The 27,041-nt window shown below is 36.9% G+C and overlaps 1 protein-coding gene and 1 pseudogene across 6 annotated transcripts in view; one reads left to right on the plus strand and one right to left on the minus strand.

Annotated features, from left to right (window-relative positions):
• Positions 1-275: 275 nt before the first annotated feature.
• On the minus strand, positions 276-817 carry LOC119472004 (annotated as a pseudogene).
• A 23,528-nt stretch (positions 818-24,345) lies between these two features.
• The window catches only part of TMEM244 (transmembrane protein 244), a 34,416-nt gene continuing 31,720 nt past the window's right edge, over positions 24,346-27,041 (plus strand). For 2 of the 6 annotated variants that reach the window (XM_017533287.2, XM_037740233.1), the window contains exon 1: positions 24,476-24,731. In XM_017533287.2, coding sequence (XP_017388776.1) covers positions 24,699-24,731 — 33 coding nt within the window. In that variant the 5' untranslated portion in view covers positions 24,476-24,698. The other 4 variants (XM_017533290.2, XM_037740234.1, XM_017533288.2 and 1 more) reach the window with 3 other exon arrangements.

A 27,041-nucleotide genomic window follows, 5' to 3' on the forward strand; every position in this document is an offset into this window, starting at 1 on the left:
CTCTTATTAGCAGCCTATAAAAGTGCTTATTTCTTTCACACCCAAAAGCTTTTTGCTTGCCAACTTATCAACAGGGGAGGGAGGAAGCTGAGATTAGTCTCTCATTGTTTCTAATTTTATTTTTAAAATGAAGAGTGAGATTGGGCATACATTTATATGTTTTATATATTTATATGTTTATATATGTCACTGTCATATAAATATATTAAAAATATATGTTTTATATATTTATATGTTTATATATATAAGTCACTCTCAGATGTTTACCCTGCCAGCTAACGCCTTCTCTGCACACCGCTCCCGGAGCACGGAGCCCGCAGGGCTGGCTGGCCCTGGCTGTGGCCTCGCCCCCGGCTGGGCCGCCTTTCGTGCTTGTCCTGGCTGCTCCGCTTCCGTGGCGGGGAGTAACTGACGGAGCCTCGGGCACGGGCACGGAAGCTGTGCTTCTAAGGATGGCTTCTGTGTTTCTTCGGCTTTTCTTCTTTCTGGGCCTGGCTCTTTGCTGGTTCCTTATCGCCCTCTTTTTGTTCATGGTCTTGCTCTTTATGAGAGGGCAATGTGTTTTTAATTGTGTTAATTAGAAATCTTTTATTGGTACCAGCAAGAGGACACTTCATCCAACCCGCGGGTCCCATTGTTTCAGCTCTAGTTTTTCCACGTTTTGCCTCCTTAAGCAGTTCTTCTATGGCTTTCCTCTCCGGTTCCTGGTCCTCTTCCATCGTGGAGGCGGTTTCTGGATCCTCAGGTAGTGCTAGCGTATGGGGGGCTCTGCCCCATAGCCCGAGGCGTGGAGGCGAAGCAGGAAGGAAGGACAGACCGACGGAATTATATATTTTGTCTTCTAAGAATGGCCTTTGATGCTTTTAATCTTTTGCCAATTTCTCCAGTAAGTTAAAAAATTGATTACCAAGTGCTTTTCGTTTTTTAGGGATATTAGCTTTTGTCTATCATATGTCATGTGTATCCATTTTCCCAGTTGGAGGAAGTCTGTATCAGCCAAGTGAACATTGTCAGGTAGTATTTTCAGAAATGACAATTCATGTAAGCATTTCTCTCCTCCGTCCCTCCCTCTCACATTCCTTCCCTCCCTCTCACATTCCTTCCTTCCCTCCCTCCCTCCCTCCCTCCCTCCCTCCCTCCCTCCCTTCCTTCCTTCCTTTTCTTTCCATCTTGTGATGAAGTCTCTGTCACCCAGGCTGGTGCAATCACAGGTCACTACAACCTTGAACTCCTGGGCTCAATCTATCCTCCTGTCTCAGCCTCCTGAATAGCTAGGATTATGGGTGCGTGCCACACCCATGTGGCCATTTATTGAAAGTTCTCTCAGTGAAAAGCAAGGTAATAATAAACACCAGTTAAGACAATTTCATGGGCCAATAAAACAACATGGCCCCAATACATAGCTTTTGGATGATCACACATGATTAGAATTAGAATATATAGTGAAATGGAGACATTGTTTTCCTTCAGAGAAACCAACTTAATTAACATTTTGCAAACCTTTCACAGTAATGTTTGCATCTTTCTACTCTTATTGAGATATTGACTTAAACCATACATTTTACATATGGATAGATTATCTTGAGAACAAAGATCATATTTTCTAATTTCTTTTCTATACTCACATGTGATATATTTGGAAATTTAAATTGCACTAACTGGTTTGATCCAGTGCCACAAACATATTCCTTTTCATCTTTAGCTGTCAATACATGAATTTCAAATGCAATTTATTTTTATATTTAGTTTGGACAAAATTAGTTAGATACTTCAAATTATAAAAGGCTTTATGAGAAAACATTAAAGTTAAGATCCTTTTATTGCATGGAATTCAGAAACACTTTATGTCAAAAATTGGGGTTGAAATGCTCCTTTAACTTATGTCTTCCAATCACTTTGCATATTTGGAAAACACTTCATTTTGATGAGGTGCTATCTTCATCAGAATGTTTGATGTTAAAATCCAGTTATTGCTCTGATTTCCCTGCATTGTATGTTTTAAATCTGAAACTTAAAATGTATCCTAAGCTTACTTAGGTATGATGAAAAGGTAATTAAAGATACACAAAATCATTCTCCTTTAATATTAGTGCTAAATAGACAATAATAATAAATTTCAACTACTTCAGTAACGTGTCTCAAAAATGAGCATTTAAATATATATATTTTTAAATCTATTCTTCCCTAACAAAGTGTGGTCTGGAAGGATTGATTTTTTTTTCCCAAGAGTTGTCAGATTTCTTTATCTTGTTTATTTAAATTCAGAAAAGCCTGCAACTTCCTAAAATATCACAAATTTGGGATATTGACAGATTTATCTTTTATCTCTGGTATAATTATATAGATCTCTTTTGCGTCTACTTTAATGCTTGCCACTCTTTCATCAACTCAAATAAAGGAGTCTTTTTATCCCTTGTATTGTTTTAACATATTTCCTCTTAACATGAAATACTATTTCATTGTCAAATTATCATAAGGTGTGCAGGGCCATATCTACATTTATGCTGATATCTTATTTAATTTTACTTTTGTCACATGGGAACTGAAGTAATTTAAGAGGTAATATTAAATTTTTGATACTAATAATTTTTTTACATTAATAAAAATTCTTTTTATACTAAAGCCTTGCTTGTTATTCCAACTGCCCTCTGGAAACAGCTGAAGGACCTTCTTAGGGTGAATCATGTTGTACTGAGGATTTTCTGCTTTTTTGATAATTACCCTCCCTTGGCAGACCAAGACAGAGCCACACAATGCCAAATTTCAAAACTGTCGTTGATTGTGTAGTCAAAATTTTTATTTAACAGAATGACTGATATGATTCAAAATAATTTTTTAAAAAGGAAATGTACAAATTTTAGGATCTCATAAAATTTGAAGCATATTTTGAAAGCCAGTTGAATATAATCATAACAATATTAGCAACTCCGTCAGTGTTTTTCTGAAAGCAGGTCTCAAACAAGAAGACAACGATAAAATTAAGGGTTTTCTAAGTACAAAAAAAGTTATTTAGAAAATTAAGCAGATTTCACCATGAGAATAAAACAAATCATTACTGCCAGTGAAGTTACTGAGCTAAATAGTGCTCAAATAGATTCAAGGAAAGCATTAATCCCACAGTTTCCTAGATTAGATGAATTGAAGGATCCCATATAATACATTGCTATTGCACTTACAATGAGTGTTATACTATTGGCAGCTAACATTTAGTGGGTACTTAATGTATGTCAGGCAACAACTGTATTACTGAGTTCTCACATGAACTCTCAGAGGTAGTTGCTATTATTATTCATGTTTTGCAGATGAGAGGACTGATACACACAGAGAGGTTAAGTAAATCTCCCAAAGTTATGTGATTATTAAGTGGTAAGTAGTGCGATTTGAACCTATAATCAGGCTACAGAGTCAAATGTCTTAACCACCATATCAACTCAACTGGGTCATATCTATATTTTAATAGTGGCATTTGCTTATCATCAACATAAATGATTACATGACAAATTAAGTAACTGCAGATCAGAAAATTTAAAGAAATGATCTCAAGTCATTCAGTTACTAGGAAAGCCAAGAATGGATCCTGGTTTCCCTGTCCAATGTGCCCCTTCAAACTGCTGTCTCCCAGCTATATAATATGTTAAGAAAACCAGAGCACTACACACTGGGGTCAGTTGAGGGGAAAAAGGGGAGGGACAGTGGGGGGTGGGGAGCTGGGGAGAGATAGCAAGGGGAGAAATGCCAGATGTAGGTGATGGGGAGGAAGGCAGCAAATCACACTGCCACGTGTGTACCTATGCAACAATTTTGCATGTTCTTCACATGTACCCCAAAACCTAAAATGCAGTAAAATAAATAAATGGGGGGGAAAAAAAGAAAACCAGAAAGTAAATTTGAAAATAGAAACTGTGGCAAAATGACCACAGAATAACGAAACACGACCAATGTGATTTAATCATTTCAATTTACATTTCTTGTCTAGGTGCCCCCGCCTACTCCCACTTGAAGTTTTCTATTCATCATGACATTTTAAGAAGCCTTAATAAATTGATCTGACTGAATTTCTTAGACACATATAAACCTGCCAGTGTCCTGAGTTATGGCCATGGAGATGACACAGTTTTAGCTCATTTGAAAATTATGTTGTTAAAAGCGTGTTATTGTTTGGATTGTAGATTAAGAAGGTAGGAGCCCTCTGAGCTATTCATCTGACATCTTTTATTAATTTTAAATTAACCTAGAAATTAAACTGAATTACTTTTATGAGGATGAAAAATTGGTTTGATAATTATCTGAAGAGTCACTAGCCTGCATTTTATTCTCAGGTCATGTCTTGAGTGGCTTATATAACCTTTAGAAAGTCAGTAAATCTCTCTAGTGATCCACGGAGACGAAGGAAGAGCAGTGTGGTTCAGTGCCCACCTGAGAATCAAAGCAGGGCAGGGGAGCCCCCACCCCCAACCAAGGGAGGCAGCTGATGTGCCTTGAGGTCAGAGATCCCAGTAGAAAGAGCAGGCACCCATCTTTGTTGTTTTCCAGTCTCCTTGAGTGACTCCCACCCAACAGTAGTCAATATTAGACAGATCAATGAGACAGTAAATTAACAAGCATATTCAACTTGAACTCACCTCTAGATCAAGTGGACCTAACAGACATCTACAGAACTCTCCACCCCAAATCAACAGAATATACATTCTTCTGAGTGCCATGTGGCACTTATTCTAAAATCAACGAGTTAGATTTAGTTAGTAATTTAAAATTTACTTCCAATATTTGGAAGTAAAACACTCCTTAGCAAATGCAAAATAACTGAAATCATAACAAACAGTTTCTTAGACCACACTGCAATCAAATTAGAGCTCAGGATTAAGAAACTCACTCAAAACCACACAATTACATGGAAATTGAACAACTTGCTCCTGAATGACTCCTGGGTAAATGAGGAAATTAAGGCAGAAATCAGGAAATTCTTTGAAACCAATGAGAACAAAGAGACAATGTACCAGAATCTCTGGGACACAGCTAAAGCAATATTAAGAGGGAAATTTATAGCACTAAATGCCCACATCAGAAAGCAGGAAAGATCTAAAATCAACACCCTAACATCACAATTAAAAGAGCTAGAGAAGCAAAAGCAAACTAATCCAAAAGCTAGCAGAAGAAAAGAAATAATTAAGATCAGAGTAGAACTGAAAGAGATAAAGACATGAAAATCCCTTCAAAAACCAATAAATCCAGAAGCTGGTTTTGTGAAAACAATTAACAAAATAGGTAGACCACTAGCTACTCTAATAAAGAATAAAAGAAAGAAGAATCAAATAGACAATAAAAAATGATAAAGTGGATGTCACCACTGACCTCACAGAAACACAAAATACCATCATAGAATACTATAAACACCTCTACACAAAAAAACTAGAAAATCTAGAATAAATGAATAAATTCCTGGACACATACACTCACCCAAGACTAAACCAGGAAGAAATCAAATGCCTGAACAGACTAATAACAAGTTCTAAAATTGAGGCAGTAATTAATAGCCTGCCAACCAAAAAAGGCCTAGGGCCAAACAGATTCACAACCACGTTCTACAGAGGTACAAAGAGGAGCTGGTACCATTCTTTCTGAAACTATTCTAAACAATTGAAAAGGAGGGACTTTTCCCTAACTCATTTTATGAAGCCAGCATCTTCCTGATACCAAAACCTGGCTGAGACACAACAACAAAAAAAAAAACTTCAGGCCAATATCCCTGATGAACACCAATGCAAAAATCCTCGATAAAATACTGGCAAACCGAATCCAGCAGCACACCAAAACACTCAGCCACCATGTGGATCGCCTGAGGGCAGGAGTTCGAGAACAGCCTGACCAACATGGTGAAACCTGTCTCTACTAAATATACAAAAATTTGCTGGGCATGGTAGCATATGCCTGTAATCCCAGCTACTCAGAAGGCTGAGATAGGAAAATTGCCTGAACCCGGGAGGCAGAGGTTGCAGTGAGCCAAGATTGCGCCATTGCACTCCAGACTGGGCAACAAGTGTGAAACACTATCTCAAACAACAACAACAACAAAAACAACAACAACTTAGCATGATCAAGTCAGCTTCATTTCTGTGATGCAAGGCTGGTTCAACATATGCAAATCAATAAACATTATCCATCACATAAACAGAACCAAAGACAAAAAATCACATGATTATCTCAATAGATGCAGAAAAGGCCTTTGACAAAATTCAACATCCCTACATGTTAAAACTATCAATAAACTGGGTACTGATGGAATATATCTCAAAATAATAAGAGCTATTTATGACAAACCCACAACCAATATCATATTGAATGGGCAAAAGCTGGAAGCATTCATTTTGAAAACCAGTGCAAGAAAAGGATGCCCTCTCTCACCACTCCTATTCAACATAGTATTGGAAGCTCTGGCCAGGCAATCGGGCATGAGAAAGAAATAAAGGTATTCAGATAGGAAGAGAGGAAGTCAAATTGTCTCTTTTTGCAGGTGACATAATTCTATATTTAGAAAACCTCATTATCTCAGCCTAAAAACTCCATAAGCTGATAAGCAACTTCAGCAAAGACTTAGGACACAAAATCAATGTGCAAAAATTCAAGCATTCCTTTACGCCAACAATAGTCAAGAAGAAAGCCAAATCATGATGAACTTTCATTCACAATTGCTACGAAGAGAATAAAATACATGGGAATAGAGCAAAAAGGAATGTGAAGGACCTCTTCAAGAACTACAAACCACTGCTCAAGGAAATAAGAGAGGACACAAACAAACGCAAAAACATTCTAGCCTCATGGATAGGAAGAATCAATAAATATCATCAAAATGACCATACTGCCCAAAGTAATTTATAGATTCAATGCTATTCCCATCAAACTACCATTGACATTCCTCACAGAATTAGAAAAAAACTACTTTAAATTTCATATGGAATCAAAGAAGACCCCGTATAGCCAGGACAATCCCAATCGAAAAGAACAAAGCTGGAGGCATCACACTACCTGACTTCAAACTATACTACAAGCCTACAGTAACCAAAACAGCATGGTACTGGCACCACAACAGACATGTAGACCAATGAAACAGTATAGAGACCTCAGAAATAACACACATCTACAACCATCTGATCTTTGACAAACCTGACAAAAACAAGCAATGGGGAAAGGATCTCCTGTTGAATAAATAGTTCTGGGAAAACTGACTAGCCATATGAAGAAAACTGAAACTGGACCCCTTCCTTATACCTTATATGAAAATCAAGATGGATTAAAGACTTAAATGTAAAACCCCAAACCATAAAAAACCCTAGAAGAAAAGTTAGGCAATACCATTCACGACATAGGCATGGGCAAAGACTTCATGACGAAAACACCAAAAGCAATTGGAACAAAAGCCAAAAGTGACAAATGGGATCTAATTAAACTAAAGAGCTTCTGCACAGCAAAAGAAACTATCATCAGAATGAACAGGCAACCTACAGAATGGGAGAAAATTTTTGCAATCTACCCATCTGACAAAGGTCTAATATCCAGAATTTACAAGGAACTTAAACATATAAAAAAAAAAAAAAAAAAACACCATCAAAAAGTGAGCAAAGGATATGAACAGACACTTCTCAAAAGAAGATATTTATACCACCAACAAACATATGAAAAAAAGCTTAATATCACTGATCATTAGAGAAATGCAAATCAAAACCACAATGAGATACTATCTCATGCCAGTCAGAATGGCAATTTAATTATAACATCAAGAAACAATAGATGCTGGTGAGGCTGTGGAGAAATAGGAACGCTTTATACTGTTGATGGGAATGTAAATTTGTGGAAGACAGTACGGCAACTTCTCAAGGGTCTAGAATCAGAAATATCATTTGACCCAGCAATCCCATTACTGGGCATATACCCAAAGGAATATAAATCATTCTACTATAAAGATACATGCACACATGTATTTACTGCAGCACTGTTTACAATTACAAAGTCATGGAAACAGTCCAAATGTCTGTCAATGATAGACTGGGATAAAGAAAATGTGGTACATATACACCATGGAATACGATACAGCTGTAAAGAGGAACATGTCCTTTGCAGGGACATGGATGAAGCTGGAAGCCATCATCCTCAGCAAATTAACACTGGAGCAGAAAACCAAACACTGCATATTCTCACACATAAGTGGGAGCTGAACAATGAGAGCACAAGGTTACAAGGAGAGGAACAACACACACCAGGGCCTGTTGGTGGTTGGGAGGTGAGGGCAGGGAACTTAGAAGACAGGTCAATAGGTGCAGCAAACCACCATGGCACAGGTATATCTATGTAACGAACCTGCACTTCTGCACATGTATCCGAGAACTTAAAAATAAAAATAAAATACAAAATAAATCTCTCTTAAGATAAAAATTATAAAGCTTAAGTTTATCCTGCTTTCTGTCATTTAACACTGGCCAACAATCCTCCTATGTATAATGTGTTCCATTTACAAGATTACGGGAATAAGTAGATAAAGTCAAAGAAGCACAGTTGCACACATGTTTAGCAGGGCTTTCCCGTCTCCCTTCCAAATTCTAGGCCCCAGGCACCATGCTTTTAAGACTTACTGAGACCAGATTGCAAGGGCTGAGACTGAAGCCTTGAAAAGAACCTCACCTTTCCTACATGGTTGGTTATCAATCAGTATAGCCCTTCTGGAGGAGCATTTATCAATACACGACAAATTCCTAGAAAATGTGCAAATTACCTAGCAATTCTTCTTTTAGCAATTTACTTTATTCGAATACTTATTCACAATCATAAAATAATTCACATCATAGCATCATTTAAAATAGTAAAACAACAGCAACAATTACAACCAAGCCTGTGTGTGGTAAAAGTCTGGCAATAAGAGATTTGTTAAAATAAAATGATTATTTCCATACTGGGCAGTACTCATTCTACAGCCATTTTAAATATGGAATAGTTATTGGCACATGGAAATGTCAATTAAAAGTTCATAAAATATGATCTCTATTAAAAAAATTAAAAATATTATATTAGTAGTCTGAAATTTAACAAGGATTATATCTGAGAAATGAAATTAGGTGTTATTTCTCATTCTTCTTTGTGAGTTTCCATATTCCTCTACTTTCCTTACACGAACTTGGCACATCTCCTGATCTGCTTACTTTGTAAGTACTGACTTTGGATTACCATCAAACTTGGTTTATTTCTTTTCTGAATGCCCACCTTGGCCAGGTGCAGCTTCCATTGTATTTATCCTCAGCAGTGGTCACATGTCCATCTCTTTCCCAGCATCAGTTTGGGCTCTTTTGGTTTGGTTTCGTTTGCCTTTGTTCCATCAATGTTCTGTTGGTAAAATTAAGTGGAAGGCCCGATAGGAATATTTTTTTCCTTTCAGTAAACCTTGAGCATCTTACTCATCGCTGTGAGCTGAGTGATTAATTTATTCAAAGCAAAACTTTAGAGTAACTCACAAATAGGAGGAATCTTTCTCTAATTAATTTTATTAACGCTATTTATATTAGAATAAATAATGCCCTGGGGATAACTAGGCTTGCAAATGAAGATTTACGTAAATATTGACAAAGGGAGTGATGGACTTTCTCCAAAGTCTCTATTTTACGTAATAAATATGCTTCCCAAAGTAACGGGGCATGAAGAAAAAAATGTATGGCCTTGCAATTGAAAAGAGAAGGGACAAAGAGCTTCTTATAAGACAAATATTCATTCTTTAATTTTCCGATTGGTACGTTTAAATGTGACATACAATACTAAACAGTTAATTTCTTAAAGAAGAGCAAGGCAAAGCTTTCTTGGAGGAAACTTTGTTTATTGAAGTAACTTCAGTTCTGCGTGGGTTTGGTTTCACGCAATTAGGTTTCACTTTCTGTAATAGATCATTATTTTTTTAACTCATGGTGAAGACAGTATGCCAGTTTATATCACAATATAAACTGGCTAGCAATTTGAGCAAGCTGGCATAATTTAATTAATGCATCAGGTCTTATCTCGCATGGGGTTTTCTGCAAAACTTCAAATTGTCCAAGAATGTCATTGCTATATGCAAACATAAATATTTTCTTTTGGCACGAAACTTTCTATGTAAATTTGTCCATATTCAATTATGCTTAGCTGAATTGCCAGGCTCAAGACTCACCATGATTGAGTTTCACAAGAACACTGGGCTGGAAATGCAAATACAGAGCTTATGGACTTATTTTTGGAACACCTGTCTGCATTTTGGCATCTGAAACAGTATTATTGAATGGTTCTTTTTATAAATTTTTCAATATGCTCAGTTCTGTAACAGTATCTTCTTTTTTGATTCAAAAAACACTTATTTTAGTGTCTTAGATAACAACATAAAAAACAGATAGGCAGGGGAAGTCTAGATGCTTTGTGATTGAAGCAGTTCTATACAGAAATGAAGCCGGTACAATACTGTGACTTCAAAGAAAATAACTAAAACAAAAATTCACAAATAAATATATTAATGCACAAAATATCAAAAACACAAAGTCTGTTTTTTTCTCTATAGGTTTACGATAAACTATCAAACTTCTATTTAACACATTTGCTTTTATAAATCTTCTCTTTTTAGAAGTATACACTATACAAGTACATCCATGCTGGTATTTTACCATGAAAATTTTAGTTTTCATCTCATACTAGTGACTTGCCTTTTTACCCTATATACATTTCACTTCCATTATAAGATATGTAATAACTTTCTAGTGGTACATTTTCATCGACATATATTTTTAAAATCTTGATTTTTTAGATGAATCATTTTAGTGCTGCGACATGATAGGTTTAGCCGTTGAAGCAGAATATGGTAACTACATTGTACTGCTTAAGCTGATTCACAGCTGTAAGAAAACGTTTGGTTTTAAAAATATAACCAAGATGAGGCTAGACAGTAGCAAACACTGAAATACAAGAAAAAAGGGAATGAATAAATAATGTGATTTTTCACCAGTGGCCATTGATTATTTTGTTTTTAGGAGCCTGGAAGAAGTTGAGTTTTAAACGTTCTGTTAAATTGTAGCAGTATCTATTATAAGTCCAGTGGTAGTTTAGACTCATTTATTTCCAGATACTTCTCAAATACTTCAGGTTTATTCAAACTCAAAACACCTTCACCTAACATCTCCTTCCTACCATCCATTTGAAACTGTCCATCCCTTAGGGGTAACTGAATTCTAGAGAAACGTGCAAAGTTAACAATCAAGTATGATAACTTGATAGGTGTTGTTTTCTCTACTCTTTTTATTTTCTAAATGTTTCAGAAGTTATTTCACGAGCTGCTACTGCTCTTCCTCCTTCTTTTAAATTGCTGGAAAGATGCACTCCCTAGTGCTAGGCAAAGCAAATCCCAGAAAGAGCTGGAAAATTTAGTGTAGTCTAAACTTAGATTCCATGAAACGTTGAGTGGGTCTAAATTTGGTAAAACCTGTTCTCTCATTCTTACTGTCAGCTTGTTTTAGATCATCTGGACTTGATTTTCAGAGAGAAGAACCTGAGGATCAAAATTCAGTTGCATAACTTATTGCCACATCAATACTCTAAGGCAATGGGCATATGCATGTAGGTTGTATGTTTTGCATGTGCACATGCATGTGTGCTCGTATACACCTTTAAATAAAAGACAAGCTTTACATTGAAACTAATGGTTAACCAAATTAAGTTTTAAGGTTCCTACCCCCATCCCTGGTGCTGACTGTGGGTTTGCATTGGAAGGAACGGTGGAAAACTACCAGAAAATGGGACTAAATAGTCCAAAATGTTTTGGAATTTTTTAAAGCAGCAATCAGTGTAGAGAGTTGTTTTTTCTATAATTTATTGGTCAAACAACCAATGCCTTTATTGACCCATGTTACATTTGAAAAGAGGATGTCAAAATTCATACTTTTTCACAAGACCATGTATATAGCAGTTATTCAATACATTTTAGTGAAATGAATGTTTGGATAAATGAATCAGTGAATGATTCTGTCTACAAAGGTATATAGAGCATTCAGTGATGAAAATAATTTTATATTTTTTATGAATATGCTATAATTATGCATTTTATTTAAAACTATAGTCATATTACTGATTGCTATAATCAATTCATTTCTGTTGACTTTTGTCATGGAAAAATCCTTGTTCAGTCTTCATGCATCCTCTAATCATACTCTCTACTGAAATGTTAATATTTAACGATATTTGTGTTAGCCTCCAAAATGACCCCGAATGACCGACACCCTTATATAGTCACTTCTGAATTTAGTCAATGAATCAAGGCTGGCCCTGTGTAACTGAGAGAGTCCAAAAGTGATTGTATATGAGTCTCAGGGGTGTAAATGGTTTTGTATCTATCGCCTTGATATCTTAGATTGCTGTCTCTGGGGGAAGATAGCCATCATAGAATGAAGGCTCTAAAGCGGCTCCTTGAAGAGGAAAGCTGGAGCATCTGATCAACTTTCCATACCTGTAAGGGAGGCACCTTGGAAGAGGGTCCTTAAGCCCCAAAGCCTTCAGACGACAGTCGTCACAATCAACATCTGACTGTACCTACAAGGAAGCCCTAAGTGAGAACTAACCAACAGTGCCCTTCTTGAATTCCTGACCTAAAATTTATGGGCATAATAAATCATTACTTTATGCCATTAACTTTTTGGATAACTACAATAATATTTAAAGGTCTTCATCATTAGCAAATTCATGAATTAATTCTCACTTTTAAGAGAACTGAAAATCAATAGTGATTCTAAGATCAAGCACATGCTTAGTTGTCCAGCAATCAACTATCAAATCTCTCTTAGAAAAATTTCTGTTCAGTGTATTCAGTTCTGAGCCATTAAAGTTTCTTGTTGGTTTTGTTGCTACTTAACATTGCAAGGCTGCAAAGCAGCCAGTTCTAGGTCCAGCTTTTCTAGACTTTAATTGCTTCGGTGGATTTACTTCTTATTCCTCTCTGGCTGCATGTAGAGAGGCATAAGAAGTAAATTTTATAATCAATAACCTCAGCTCGTCTTGGGATTGGTGAGCTAGACCTGGAGAGTGAGTAAATTTGGGGATTAACAAATAATAAGTGATAAATATATAAGCCAATGAACAGCTTTTGGTGCCTAATATGTGTTGGGGATTGTGTTAAGTGTTTTCACACGTTCCGCTCTGTGTTTCCACCCCCATTACCCTTTTCTATGTGTGCAAGGATTTTTGCACTACCTCACATACATTCGATCTTTCCCATTAGCCTGTGTATTCAGAAAAAAAAGCAATCTCATGGACAAAGGGAGTTTGTTAGCATCTGGTATCTTCCTGACATAATTTTCTTGTGAATGTTGTAATCAGCTTTTGATTTATTAAAAAAAAAAAAAATAAGGGAACTACCCATTAACCAAGAGCTTCAACATCCTCCAAGAGTCATAAGACCCCTACTCTCAAAGGGCTTCATTCTTTTAGGGAAAGTGACAATAAATAAAAAAGAAAAAAATTATTAAAGAGCAATAAGCTCTGTGCAGAGATGTAAAATAGAATGGTATGTTGGTGGCACTGGATGGCTGTTTGAGAGGACAGATAACCTGAGATTTGAAAGGGGTGACATAGATGAGAGGAAGAGCATCAGACAGAAGCAACAGAGAGTAAAGGCCACACAAGGCGGAAAACAGTTTGCAGTGCTTGGGATGCAGCAAAGGCCAGTGGTGGAAGAAATGTACACAAAAGTGTGCGATGCGCAGGAGAAGAGTGTGCTTGTCAAATGACGTCAGATAACTCAACCAGTCCAGGCAGGGAAATCTTTATATGAGAAAATAAAAAACCAGAATCTTTTTTTTTTCTTTTAAAGCACTAAGAAGCCAATGAACATTTGAAACCAGTGATTTGACTTATATATGAAACTGCTTCTGGCTGCTTTGTGGTAAATGGTTATTATATGGCGGCAAAAGTAAAAGCAGCGAGTTGTTAGGAGACTGATAGAGTAGTGTAGGGAAGGATGATGGTGGCCTGACCATGGAGATAGTAATAGAAAATGAGAGACGCTGATATATGCAAGGTACACTTTGGAGGAAGGGCCAGAGCAACTTGATGGATTGCATGTGGGGAAGCTGTCTGCCAAACCTCAGCTCTTTTTTGGCACTGTCACCTTTCTGGCCTGCACAGCTCTGTTTATACACTCATTTTAGTCTTTACTGCCCTTTCTCTTGTTATTTTGTAAAACAATAAGAATTGGAAAAATGAAAATGGTATTAATGATAAAAACTGTGGGTTTCATAAACGTATGTCAAGACAAAGATGGATATCGTTAGGCATGCTGAAAAGAACAATTTTTAGCTTCAGTTGGTTTGTCTGTTAAATAGATCTAAAGCAGTCAACAGTGTATTCAATGCTGAGGAATGAAAGAAAACTGAAGATTGTGTAAAATGAGGGAATGTATGGCTTCTTTAAGAAAAAGTGGCCGGGCGCGGTGGCTCAAGCCTGTAATCCCAGCACTTTGGGAGGCCGAGGCGGGTGGATCACGAGGTCAAGAGATCGAGACCATCCTGGTCAACATGGTGAAACCCCGTCTCTACTAAAAATACAAAAAATTAGCTGGGCATGATGGCGCGTGCCTGTAATCCCAGCGACTCAGGAGGCTGGGGCAGGAGAATTGCCTGAACCCAGGAGGCGGAGGTTGAGGTGAGCCGAGATCGCGCCATTGCACTCCAGCCTGGGTAACAAGAGCGAAACTCTGTAAAAAAAAAAAAAAAAAAAAGAAAAGAAAAAGTACACTTTAAAATGTTGTTTAAATCTCTCTGGTCTGGAAATCTATCATGTTTAAGTTTGTTGTTGAACTTTTGCACACTCTTGCTATTCTACTATTCATGTTTCAACACCTTCAAATGTATATAGTTCTTAGTAGGTACCGTATTCCACTTAAAATAAAAGACTGTATATATCTGAATGTAGCCCATGATCCATTTATTCATCTGTTAATATATGTATGGATGTGTGTGTCTACACATACATAATATGTGCATGCACGTGTGTGTGTGTGTGTGTGTGTGTGTGTGTGTGTGTGTCTTGGGCATTTTCTGTGTGCTTAGATTATAGAAATTAACAATCCAGGTTAGACACAATGCCTGCCTTCATAGGTTTTATAGTCTGGTGGGTATAAAGATAAGTAAATAGGCAATCACAATGGAAAGTGACAAGAGCTATGATGGGCAATGTGCAAGGTTCCATAGAAACACACAGGTAGATGCACTAACTAAGGTGAATGAGTTGGGGTGGGAAAGAGTATTGGAAAACACCCTGAAGGAAGTGAGTCTCAGGCTGAGGCTTAAGTTTGAGTTCCTTATGCTCTGGAGCTCATCCATAAGAACTGGTCACCTCACTAAGGTGAGAGGCATTCATTCATTCATTCATTCAATGCCCACAAGTGGGGGCAGTTTCTTTTCCCTCCATAATATGGCACATGCAGTAAATCTGGCAATGAGACAAAATTGCTCTTATTTAAAAAACAGGACCTGGAAAGACAGACAATTGTTAAGGCCAAAGATGGAAGGGAAGATGAAGTAACTAGTATAAGAAATTAATGGCTCTTAGCCATAAAAATAGAACTCTATGATCTATTGAATTGTATTACAATGGCTCCACTCTACGAGACAGCTGAGCTCCCTTGTGTGTTCTGTATGAAAATAAGTAAAAGCAGATTGAAAAATTGATACAGCAAATATCAGAGCTAGTAAAAATGCACTTGTAAGTGAGAGAAATAAATCACCATGTGTCTAAAGAGGTGCATAGATCTTCACTTGTGGTTTTGCTTTTGTTTTGTAAGAAAATAGTGTTTAATGGTGGCATCAAATTTGGAAATTCACAGAGGTCTCAGGACTTCCTGTCTGCCAACATGAAGGCCTATCCCTTTCAGATAGATATGATATTTTCTCTACAGAAAAACATAGAAATCAAACATCCATATCTTGGATTTCTTACCATCTTCTGAGTAAACTCATCCACTTGTACACAGCCGTTTACCCTCTCCAAGTTATGCGTCCCTGCATTGACAGGATATTGTCAGAGGTAAAAGGTCCAAGAGACTGACTTTCAAATATTTTAAATGTTATTTATACAGCTAATTTAGTTTGCCCAAGTAAAAATGTGCACACCTAACAGGATCTATAAATGACTCCCCAGTTCAGCTCAGATTTCACTTAAAAACTGCTCCTATTATTAGCTTATTACCTAGAAGTGCTTATGATAGGTTTTCTGCTGAAATGATCCTTCATTTTGAGAAGTAGAACTCAACAGCAAAGTAAAAAACAGTGAATTCACTTACCCAGGGTCAAGAGCAAATTCTGAGTAAGCTGAGGTTTCTGATATTCTTGCATATGTCCATTTTATGTTTAAATTTTAGATCCATGGATTAATACTACAAAGATTATCATACTTATCCAACCCTATAAAAGCTCTCACCATGTATTCCATTCCTCTTCTCTACCTTCCTTTTCAACTAAACACTAAAAAGTGACTATTTAGAAAATCTCTTTATAGCTACTTTCTAAGCTATTACATGAATATAGTTATTGAATAGGATCCTATATGAATAGGATGCTAGCTTTTGATCCACCAGAAAAAAAAGGGACGGGAAAAATGTTAAACTAAGATCTTTGCTAGTTCATCTTTGCTAGTTCAGCTAGTGCTGAACAATATTTAGTACAATAAAAACAATAGAACTGAGATTTTTTAAAAGTATATGTTTTCTTCATATATCATTTTGTTAATAACCTTGTACGTGCTTATAAAGCAACTTGAAGCTTACTTTTACTTGCTAAAGCACCAAAATTAGTATAAACCTGGCTCTGTCTTACCTGATTCAAGGAGTCCCAGAAGGTCCCCCCATGGTCACACCACCAAATGTATCCTGCTGTAGACATGTTATATATTAAAACAAACAAAAACCCTAATAATGCATACACATAAGCATCACTATGTGTTTTCTTTAAGTGATATTTTAGTTATTGTTGTTGTGTAGTTTCATTTCATTTAGGTTGAGGGAAAAAAACGGCCAGCAAATGAAACATTTTCTCCACAGCATCAGGTTGTACTCATGCTGTATCTTTGGGCATTGAGTATTTATTTGCAGTTTGTGAAACGAATGCTCGTGTTTGATTATCTTTGTTCTTAAACGCCCTCAGCCCTATCCCTTAGAACACCCATGCTTATCCATGAAGCTTGGTAGTTGCTGTACAAGCAGTATTCCACATCTTCATTAAATTATAATTAGGTGACTTTTATTTCTTTTTTTAGTTTAGAACTGTCTGTAAAAATGAAAAAAAAAATTGGCACAGTTTTGCATCCACCCAAGAACCTCAGATAATTTCTCAAATGTTTTTGGTTCAGTAAAATCCCAAATACATCTTGCCAAGTGCCCTTTTCTCCATGACTTCCAAATCCATGCAAATTTCAGGGAAAATTTAATCCGTATGTTTCTGATTTATTCACTCTTAACTCATCATATTGTTGTTTTCAAAAAACAATTTTATGTCCAAGAAACCCTATGGGCATCATACACACACACACACACACACACACACACACATATATAAATCTGGCTTTAGTCAAATTTTTGCCGAGTCGGAGCCTGGAAACTGCACATTTTCAAGTATTAAGGATTGCTTGAACTTTCCCCAACTTCATTTTAACTTCAAATCATTCTTATAAGAGGTAAGTTCCAATCAGGATATAGAGAATGTGAAATGGCTGAACATTCCTGCCAGCAGCTGCCTTGCCAGAACCAAAGCTGACACACTCAGCTTGAGCCTGCTAAACACAGCCATTTGCCCCTTAATCACCCTCTGGGCTCTGGAGTCTCAAGCAAACTCCCCTCCACTGAATCATCCTTTAACAGTGAGGTGCAGGGATCTGAGCCTGCCATTTTGTAAAAAGTGTAAGTTCAGACATGTCTGAATCCTTTGGGAACAGTGGAGAATCACTTTGTAACTGTTATTTCTGAAGAGGTTGGGGGAGACTTTGTATAAATGGTATAGACTGCATCTACTACAATATTGTTTGCTTACTTTTCTAAACATCATTTTAAGGTCATCAAATCACATTACACAGGACTTCAGTTTTCATGCAAAAAAAAAAAAAAAAAAAAAAATTTAAAAAAAAAAAAAAAAAAAAAAAAAAAAAAAAAAACCACCGGAATACGTACATCAAGATACTGAACACATTAACAAGTAAATAACAAATACATGTTTATGCATTGGCTTCTAGTTGAAGCAGTCTGGTTGGCATTTTCTCAAGGGAGTTATTTAAATTTTAAATGGAACAACATCTCATTTAGATTTCTACAAATATGCCAGGGCACAGAAGTAATTTATATGTACATGAAGCCCTTCATTTAAGCACCTGGGTACTTGACAATAATTAAAATACAAACTAGACTTATTAACTTTTCCTTTTAAATTTCCACCTTTTTCCATCTCTGCAGCGAGTGAGAAGAAATTTTTAGAGTAGATTGTCAAGTACCTAGCCTCTTTTTTCCCATTATCACATAATGTCTGATTGCAGTTCCCTCCTGGTTCTCTTTCTGTTGCATCCTTCAAAAGCTACGCTCTGATCTTCCCTTATACACTCATTGTCTATTTTCAGAATGTTTTTATTTCTTAAACTTTCAGTCCCTTTTACTCCCAACTGCCAAGAATGAACATTCATTTCACTTCAATGTGAGCATACAATTAAGGAAACAGTTGATGGAAGGTATCAAAATGATAGAAAGTGCTGTCAGTCAGAAATTTCCAGAACAAAATTTAAACAATAGCCTGGGTATAGAAAATTCTCATACTTCTGTCGTTGGTTCAGACCTCCATCTCCACCTTCAACCATCGTTAATTGTCTTAGAAGACATAATTTAAATAAGCGCTTCTCAAAATGCGGTACTCAGAAGTGCAAACAAATGAATCAGAAACTCCATTTTGAGGCCCTTCCATCTGTGTTGCAGAAAGTCTCCAGGTAATTCCGATGCCCACTGAAGTATGGACTGACCCTGAAAGTTAATGTGTTGAATCCCACAGTTTGCTTCTCATTTCCTGTTTTCCTAACCTATTCTTATCAATAGCACTGTGATCCCCTTAATTTGTTGGCATCAAAATCTTGAAGTTATTTTTGTTCTTCCTTATTCTCCCTTCTTCAGTTTCTCACCAAGAAGGCTGTCCTTTCCAAGCATTCTTAAAAATCTAATTTTTCTCAGTTATTCTAGGCCCCAAAATCAAACCTCAAGCCTTTTCAATAAGGCAATATATATCCACTTCGTAGTCTCCTATCCTATATTGCTGTTAAAATAATTTTTCACATATGCTGATTTTGTCTTCCATGCTGCTACTCAAGAACAGTGCTGTTTTGAACCAGAACACCATGCTCCTTTTGTCCTTTGAGGCCTTCACCAGTGAACATTCCACCCCTGCATTAGTCTTATTCCTCATTCTCTAACAAAGCGTATCTCACTGCCTGTTCTCACTTCCTTTGCACTTTGTAGTTCTCTTAACTGAATGACCTCTCTTTCCTTCTCTCCACTCTATTTTCTCTTCCTATTGAAGATACAATTCATATTCCTCGAATTCAGGCTCTAACTTTGTCTTTCAATGTTTATTTTTCTCTGTGATCAAGGTATTGGATTGTTCTAACTTGTATGTTTCTTTCCAAATACAATGTATATCACCAGATCTTTTCTATATCCTCTTAATGATGATCCTTTACTCTCTACTACCTATGATAAGATGCAGCGCATGGTCAACTTGCTTAAAAGTAGGTAAAATGAGATACTAAGACTCAAGTGTCCACATTTGCAGTCACTGGTAACCCTGGTTTAGGTTTATGGGAGAAAGTATGGAAACTACTATCTAATAATGGTTTGGATATTCATACCTAGTCATCCATGCCAACTGTTTTTTGATGCTGTGCCATTCGTTACCATATAGGGCACTGCTCCTTATTGTGCCTTTAACATTCAAGACACAATTTATTACTCAATATGAAGCAGTGAAATCAGCATGTGCTCATATGTGTATACATGTATCTTTGCTTTAACATGGACCTAAATTTAAAGGAAATTCCATGAAAGCTGTAAACCGATTTAAAAAATTACCTCAACTTTGACCATTATTTTCATGGCTCCCTGCAATAAAATAGAGTCCGTTTGTTCTTAATATTTGTATGATTTAGTGATATTCCATAGAATAATTCAATTTCAAAAAGGCAGTGAACAATAGATGTGGTAGAAGGCCCTGAAGGGAAGAAATGGGTTAGAGAGAATCAGTAAAACTAAAAATATGCACCATCAGACTTCCAAAGCAAAGCCAGCTATAAGGGAGCAGAAAGCATCATGAGAAATCTCTTATTTCGTGCTGGCACTGGGGGCAAAGATTTTACTTTTTAATTTCTTGAGGACAAATTGACTTTGTTAACACAGCATCTTTATTTTTACCACATCATTTTAAATTATATTTACAGTTTTAAAAGAAAATCTTTAGCTAAATTAAATTTAGCAGAGTTTATTTGAGGAAAGAATAATTCATGTATTGGGCAGCCCTCAGAACCAGGAGAGTTTCAGAGAGCCCCACCCAACATCAGCAGGCACTATTACATGGGAGAAGGAAATGACATGCAGAAACAGTTTGATTGGTTACAGTTCAGCATTTGCCTGATACAGACATGCTCTGATTGGTTGGCAGTCTGTGATGGGCCAAAGCTCAGCTGCTGTGATTGGCTGAGGCTCAGCCACTTGTTTTAAGAATATGTTCTTAAGTTAGACTGAAGTTTGTTTTGTACAGAGGCTGCTTTAGGCCGAATTTAGTTTAATTTAGCAAGAGTTCTATTATCAATACCAATCTGTAGATTACTATAATTAATCTATATTTGTCCACTACTCCTTTTGTGAATTGGAAAACCTAAAAATCTGTGGAAACTTTTTATAATCCTAGGGTGACAGAATATATTACCAGACCTTAATGAATTTGGTGATGAAATCAAATTGACAAAATTATTTAGTTTTTGTCTATCCCACTTGTGGCAAATGTTTATACATTTTGCTGCTCAAACAATGTTTGACTATAGAGGGAAGCTCTAGATCACTTGGACATGTGATATAATGTACTATAAGGATACTATTATCTGACTAAAATTCAAAGTTTTCTGAAATTGGAAACTTATCTGGCCCTGATGATTTGGATTAGTAATTGTGGATCTGAGCTCATTTTCTCCTTTGATTTTATCAAGAAGAAATTTTAAATTATGTGCTACAATCTTGAAAATGTTTCTTTAGTACCTTGAAGTTTCTCAATGTCTCTATCATGAAGGAAGTAGCTGAGTCAGGTTTTAACAAACAAAGAAGAACTCTGGGTACAAATTATACAAGGGACTGAAAATAATTTAAAACATGATAAAATATCAAGGAGCACAATTCACAACTCAAGAATGTGAAGAGTTTTATGTATTTTGTTCTTTAACTACCTTAAGTATGTGCTGAATGAGTATATGTACACACAATATATATACACACATATACATATAAAACCTACACATGTAAATATTTCATCAGTCTAATGACAGACTTGGAAAGCAGAATGGGAGTTGCTGAATGTGTATGTATATGCCTCATGCCTTATTCTCACAATAGATCACAGTAGTAGTTCAAAAGCTGATGCTTAAATCCAATGTGGTGTCTCTGATGAAAAAAAAAGATGCTTATTATAGATGTAAATATACATATACACATAATCTCTACCCACTAGACTATTGGCCATCAAATATTTTTCCTATGTAATTGTAGAAAATTAGTATTTTTCAGTATTTTATCCATTAGAGTTGCTGGAGTATTGGTTCTCTATGTATGGTGCCAAATTCCTGGGAGGATAGTTTTTGGGTGGTTACTGTTTACCTGAGTAATTCAGAAGGCATCTGAGTTGTGCACAAAGCACTCTGTTGGCAGTAGAGTGAGTCAGGCACAAGTCCTCTGTTTATGCTATGCTCCGACTCCCAGGAAGCTCCACCTGCCCTCTTTATTTATTTATTTATTTATTTATTTATTTATTTATTTATTTATTTTTTGAGATGGAGTATTGCGCTGTCACCTGGGGCTGGAGTGGAATAGTACGATGTCAGCTCACTGCAACCTCTACCTCACAGGCTCAAGCAATTCTCCTGCCTAAGCCTCCCGAGTTGCTGGGATTACAGGTGCCTGCCACAATTCCCAGCTAATTTTTTTGTATTTTTAGTAGTGATGGGGTTTCACTATGTTGGCCAGGCTGGTCTCGAACTCCTGACCTTGTGACCTGCCCACCTCGGCCTCCCAAAGTGTGGGATTACAGGCATGAGCCACTGCACCCGGCCTCCACCTGCCCTCTTTAAGGTGAAAGTCTGGCTTATCACTGTTATAAATAGGGCAGGGCATGGCATTTGGACAATCTGCATTTACTGAGGGTCCACCTGCCAAAATCTGAAGAAGACACTGAGAGCTGTTACAATGTTACTAGCAGGCAGAAAAGTCTTTCTCTGTAAGAACTCACAATATAAGCAGAAAACAGGGTAATCACATAATAAAGGAATTATCTAAGGTATATTAATAAAAGCGCATTGATAGTGTTATTAATATGCATTATGAATGTCAAATTCAATAACATATTCAGATGAAAACTATGAAGGCCTGGACTTGCTGAAGGCACGGTTTTCACCTTTGCGTTTGGTATGCAGGTAGGTATTGCAGAATGTGCTCTTTATAGAGGTTAAGAAGATGTTGTAATGGAAAAAGGAATACAGCGCACAGCTAAGTTCCCATCTAAACTTGGTGCCACAGCAAAAAAAATAATCAACAAAGTGAAGACACCAATCCGCAGAATGGGAAAAAGATATTCACCAACTACCCATCTGACAAGGGATTAATAACCAGAATATATAAGGAGCTCAAACAACTCTATAGAAAAAAATCTAATAATATGATTTTGAAATGGTCAAAATCTCTGAATAGACATTTCTCAGAAGACATACAAATGGCAAACAGGTATATGAGAAGGTGCTCAACATCACGATCATCAGAGAAATGCCAATCAAACTACAAAAAAATATCACCTTACCCCAGTTAAAATGGTTTTCATCCAAAAACAGGCAATAACAAATGCTGGTTATTTGTCATTGGAGAAAAGGGAAACCCTCATACACTGCTAGTGGGAATGTAAATTAGTACAGCCACTATGGAGAACAGTTTGGAGGTTCCTCAAAGGAGCACAGATAGGACTACCATATGATCCAGCAACCCCACTGCTGGGTATATGCCCCAAAGAATGGAAATCGGTCTATTGAAGAGGTATCTACATGCCCATGTATATTTATATTGCAGCATGTTTCACAATATCCAAGATTAAGAAACAACCTGTGTCCATCAACAGGCAAGTGGATAAAGAACTGTGGTACAGGTGTAGAATAGAGTACTCTTCAGCTAAAGGAAAGAATGAGATCCCGTCATTTGCAACACTATGGATGGAACTGGAAGTCTTTATGTTAAGTGAAATAAGCCAGGCACAGAACAACAAACTTTGTATGTTCCCACTTATTTGTGGCCGCTAAAAATTAAAGCAATGGAACTGATGGAGATGGCAAGTAGAAGAATGGTTACCAGAGGCTGAGAAGGGCTGTGGGAGGATGGGAGGAGAGTGGGGATGGTTGATGCATGCAAAAAAGAGTCAGAAAGAATGTGTATGATCTAGTATTTGATAGCACAACAGAGTGACTATGGTCAATAACAATTTAATTTTACAATTACAAATAACTGAAAGGATGTAATTGAATTGTTTGTAACACAAAGAATAAATACTTGAAGTGATGGAAACCCCACTTACCTTGATGTGATCATTACATTATTATATGCCTGTATCAAAATATCTCATATACCCCATAAATATATACACCTACTATGTAATCACAGCAATTAAAAATTAAAATAAAAATCATAATAGAGTTGGTGCCAGTAAAAAGATGAGAGAATGAATTGTAAATGAAGGATTAGCTCTGAAGCCTCGGGCACAGAGAGACATAGAGCTCCCATACTGCCTCCTGTCAGCTCTTGAAAACATTCCACCGACTGTATCATGGCCGTTATTTTCGAGTATGGGAACCCCTTTTGTTTCCTAACAAAAAGTCAGAATTTTTCCATTTCTTAGCCATGATGTGAAAGGAACTTATGATTTCTTTCTCCAAACTCTGGGGGCCTTGTGAGTGAAACAGAGAGGGCAGACCATGCTTCAACATGAATGCAGCAGCATCCTTTGGAAACAATCTCAAGACCTAACTGAAAACCCATGTTTCTAATTTAAGCATGAGACAGTTATTACTCATACAGCCAGAGAGGATTCCAAGTCCCTGCCTATTTGCAGCACTATCTAAAAACAATCAACTCATCTTTCAAATCTGACCAAACTACAAATGGTATGAAACTCAGTCGTTTATTAAGGATGTTCATTTTGGCACTCAGCAGCTTACGAATGGCTCACAGATGGCATCTGTCTCGTTTTGCGTAATCCAATCATCCTGTACTACTGCGTCTCACACTTAGTCTCCAGGAGTAATTGAAAAGCTCACAGTGACAATTGTGTCTTCTTCCAGATGTCATCACTATAAGGACTGGGGCTTTCATCACCTCCTTGACGTAGGATGTGTACATGGCTCTCCAGGTCAGACTTGCTCCAAGCAAGGTAAAGAGAAATTGCTTCTTTGCATTGCCTTTCAGTTGCTGCCTAGCACTGGTGTAAATGAATATGTTCTATAAATGGCCTCTCTGTCAGTGGGCAACTTGTTTCACTTTTGGCTGGGTACCATACTGAAAACATTCTGCTGCACGGCTTGCATCTTGTGGTAATTGGGCAATATAAAGGCACCCATGCCCAAGAAAGGATTCTAAAACATGTAAATAGTGGCTGTTTTGAAGGCACCATTTATTTAGAGGTAAGCTCTCTGGTGTTAACACCTGCACGTCTGCTATCATTTTCTGAAATCATGACAGTTTGTTCTCAATTTTTTTTTTCCGGGTGGTGGATTTTATTTTCGTAACTTCTGAAGGATGTGCAAAATTTTAAAGGCAAAGTATTGAAACATTTCAAGCTGTAGGTTTGTTAGTTTCTTTTTCCCCTGAGTCTAGTGTTAATAGTTGTGTTTTACTTCAGTGTAAAAATACCCCTTTAAAAAAAAAATCAAAGATTCTGAAACAAGGAAATACGCAAAGCCTCAAAGCAGCTGTGTAAATTCACACAGGCTTTGGGCCTGTAACGAGCCAGCCTTAAGGGAATGAGAGTGGAAAATCAGATTTTTACTTAACAATTAAATTACAATTATGAATGAGTGCTACATTCATTTTAGTAAAATATCAGCACCGTGTGTATTTCCTCAAGCTTTTTCTGCACACTGCCATCATCACCACGTACGTCATCAGTAAGAAATGCTGAGCATGACAACACATAAGAAAATTTTTCAAGGTCAGTAAAAACATTATTTCAGGAAAAATATTTTTTTAAAACTTATTTTTAAGGGGTTTTTAAACTGTTCATAATTTATGTATAGATTTGGGATTAAACTAGCACGAATAACTTCTACTGAAGAGATAAAAATTAAACTATAAAATCGTTTCTCTTAAGTAGCTTACACAAAGAATGAGGACTCTATATTTAGTCGGGGCTTATACACACACATACACACACACACACACACACACACACACACACACACACACACATTCATTGCAGGGAAAATATCCAGATAGTTGCTGCAGTCCCTATCTTAGAATCATCTGAGCTTCATGTGTAGAATTACAGCCTTAGGACTTTAGAAGAATAGTGAATATGTTCGAAATAGGTTGTTGACTATCTGAATGCTCATGATACATCCCTTTAAATTGTGAGTTAACTTTTCTTTTAAGTGCTTGTTCACTGTCAATATTATCAGCACAAAAATTACTGATCTGCTCATAAATTAATAGTAATAGCAAAAGTGACCTTCATGTAGAGATAACTCGAATACTCAACAAACATTTACTGAATGCATGCAGTGTGCCAGGCATTGGGCTAATTAAATCCCCTCTATCTCTACACTTTAAATGAGAGAAAAGCTGACTCACAGCAAAGAGTCATGGCCAAAGGCCATTTAATTAATTTGCTGTCTGGGAAAATAGCACAAGAACTGGGAAGAAAGCCCAAGTATGAGGACTGCTCAATTGTTCAGAATACAATGTGTTCTACTCCAGTAGACTACATGTTTCCTAACTATGTTCAACTAATGTAAACTTCCCTCTGTAAAACAAATGTAAAAATCTCAGAAGCACAACACATTCCTGCGTATCCTCAGAGGTTTTCACTTGAACTGGAGAGTTTCATACATATAGGCAATTTCAAAGGGAACTGCTTATTGGTAGGATGGATCCTTTGCTGTGATTCTGCAGGTGAGAGAGTCATACCTCATGATTTCTCCGGGAATTGTCCAAAAATCTACAATGCAGGCTTTCTCATGGGGAGAAGTAGGAGAGAAAGTGTTACCTATTGAGCACACACAGCACTTAATATTAAGAATTTTATACATGTTCAGAATTCAAATCCCTTATGAAACTTTATCTGTAGATGAGTAGAACCAAACTCAGAAAATAACAAGCCAATGTCACACACTTGCCAGTGATGAACTGGGGGAGAAACCCCAGTGTATCTGACCTACAGTCCATGTACTTTTTAACAGACTATGGTTCTGGCTGGGAGCGGTGGTTCATGTCTGTAATCCCAATGCTTTGGGAGGCCGAGGCGGACAGATCACTTTAGGTCAGGAGTTTGAGACCAGCCTGGTCAACATGGAAAAACCTCATCTCTACTAAAAATATAAAAATTAGTTGAGTGTGGTAGTGCACTCCTGTAGTCCCAGCTCCTCAGGAGGCTGAGGCAGGAGAACTCTTTGAAGCCAGAGATGGAGGTTGCAGTGAGCTGAGATCACATCACTGCACTCCAGCCTGAGTGATAGAAAAAGACTCT

This window comes from Cebus imitator, unplaced genomic scaffold, assembly GCF_001604975.1.
Source record: "Cebus imitator isolate Cc_AM_T3 unplaced genomic scaffold, Cebus_imitator-1.0 Scaffold81, whole genome shotgun sequence".
In the NCBI taxonomy this organism is placed as follows: domain Eukaryota; kingdom Metazoa; phylum Chordata; class Mammalia; order Primates; family Cebidae; genus Cebus; species Cebus imitator.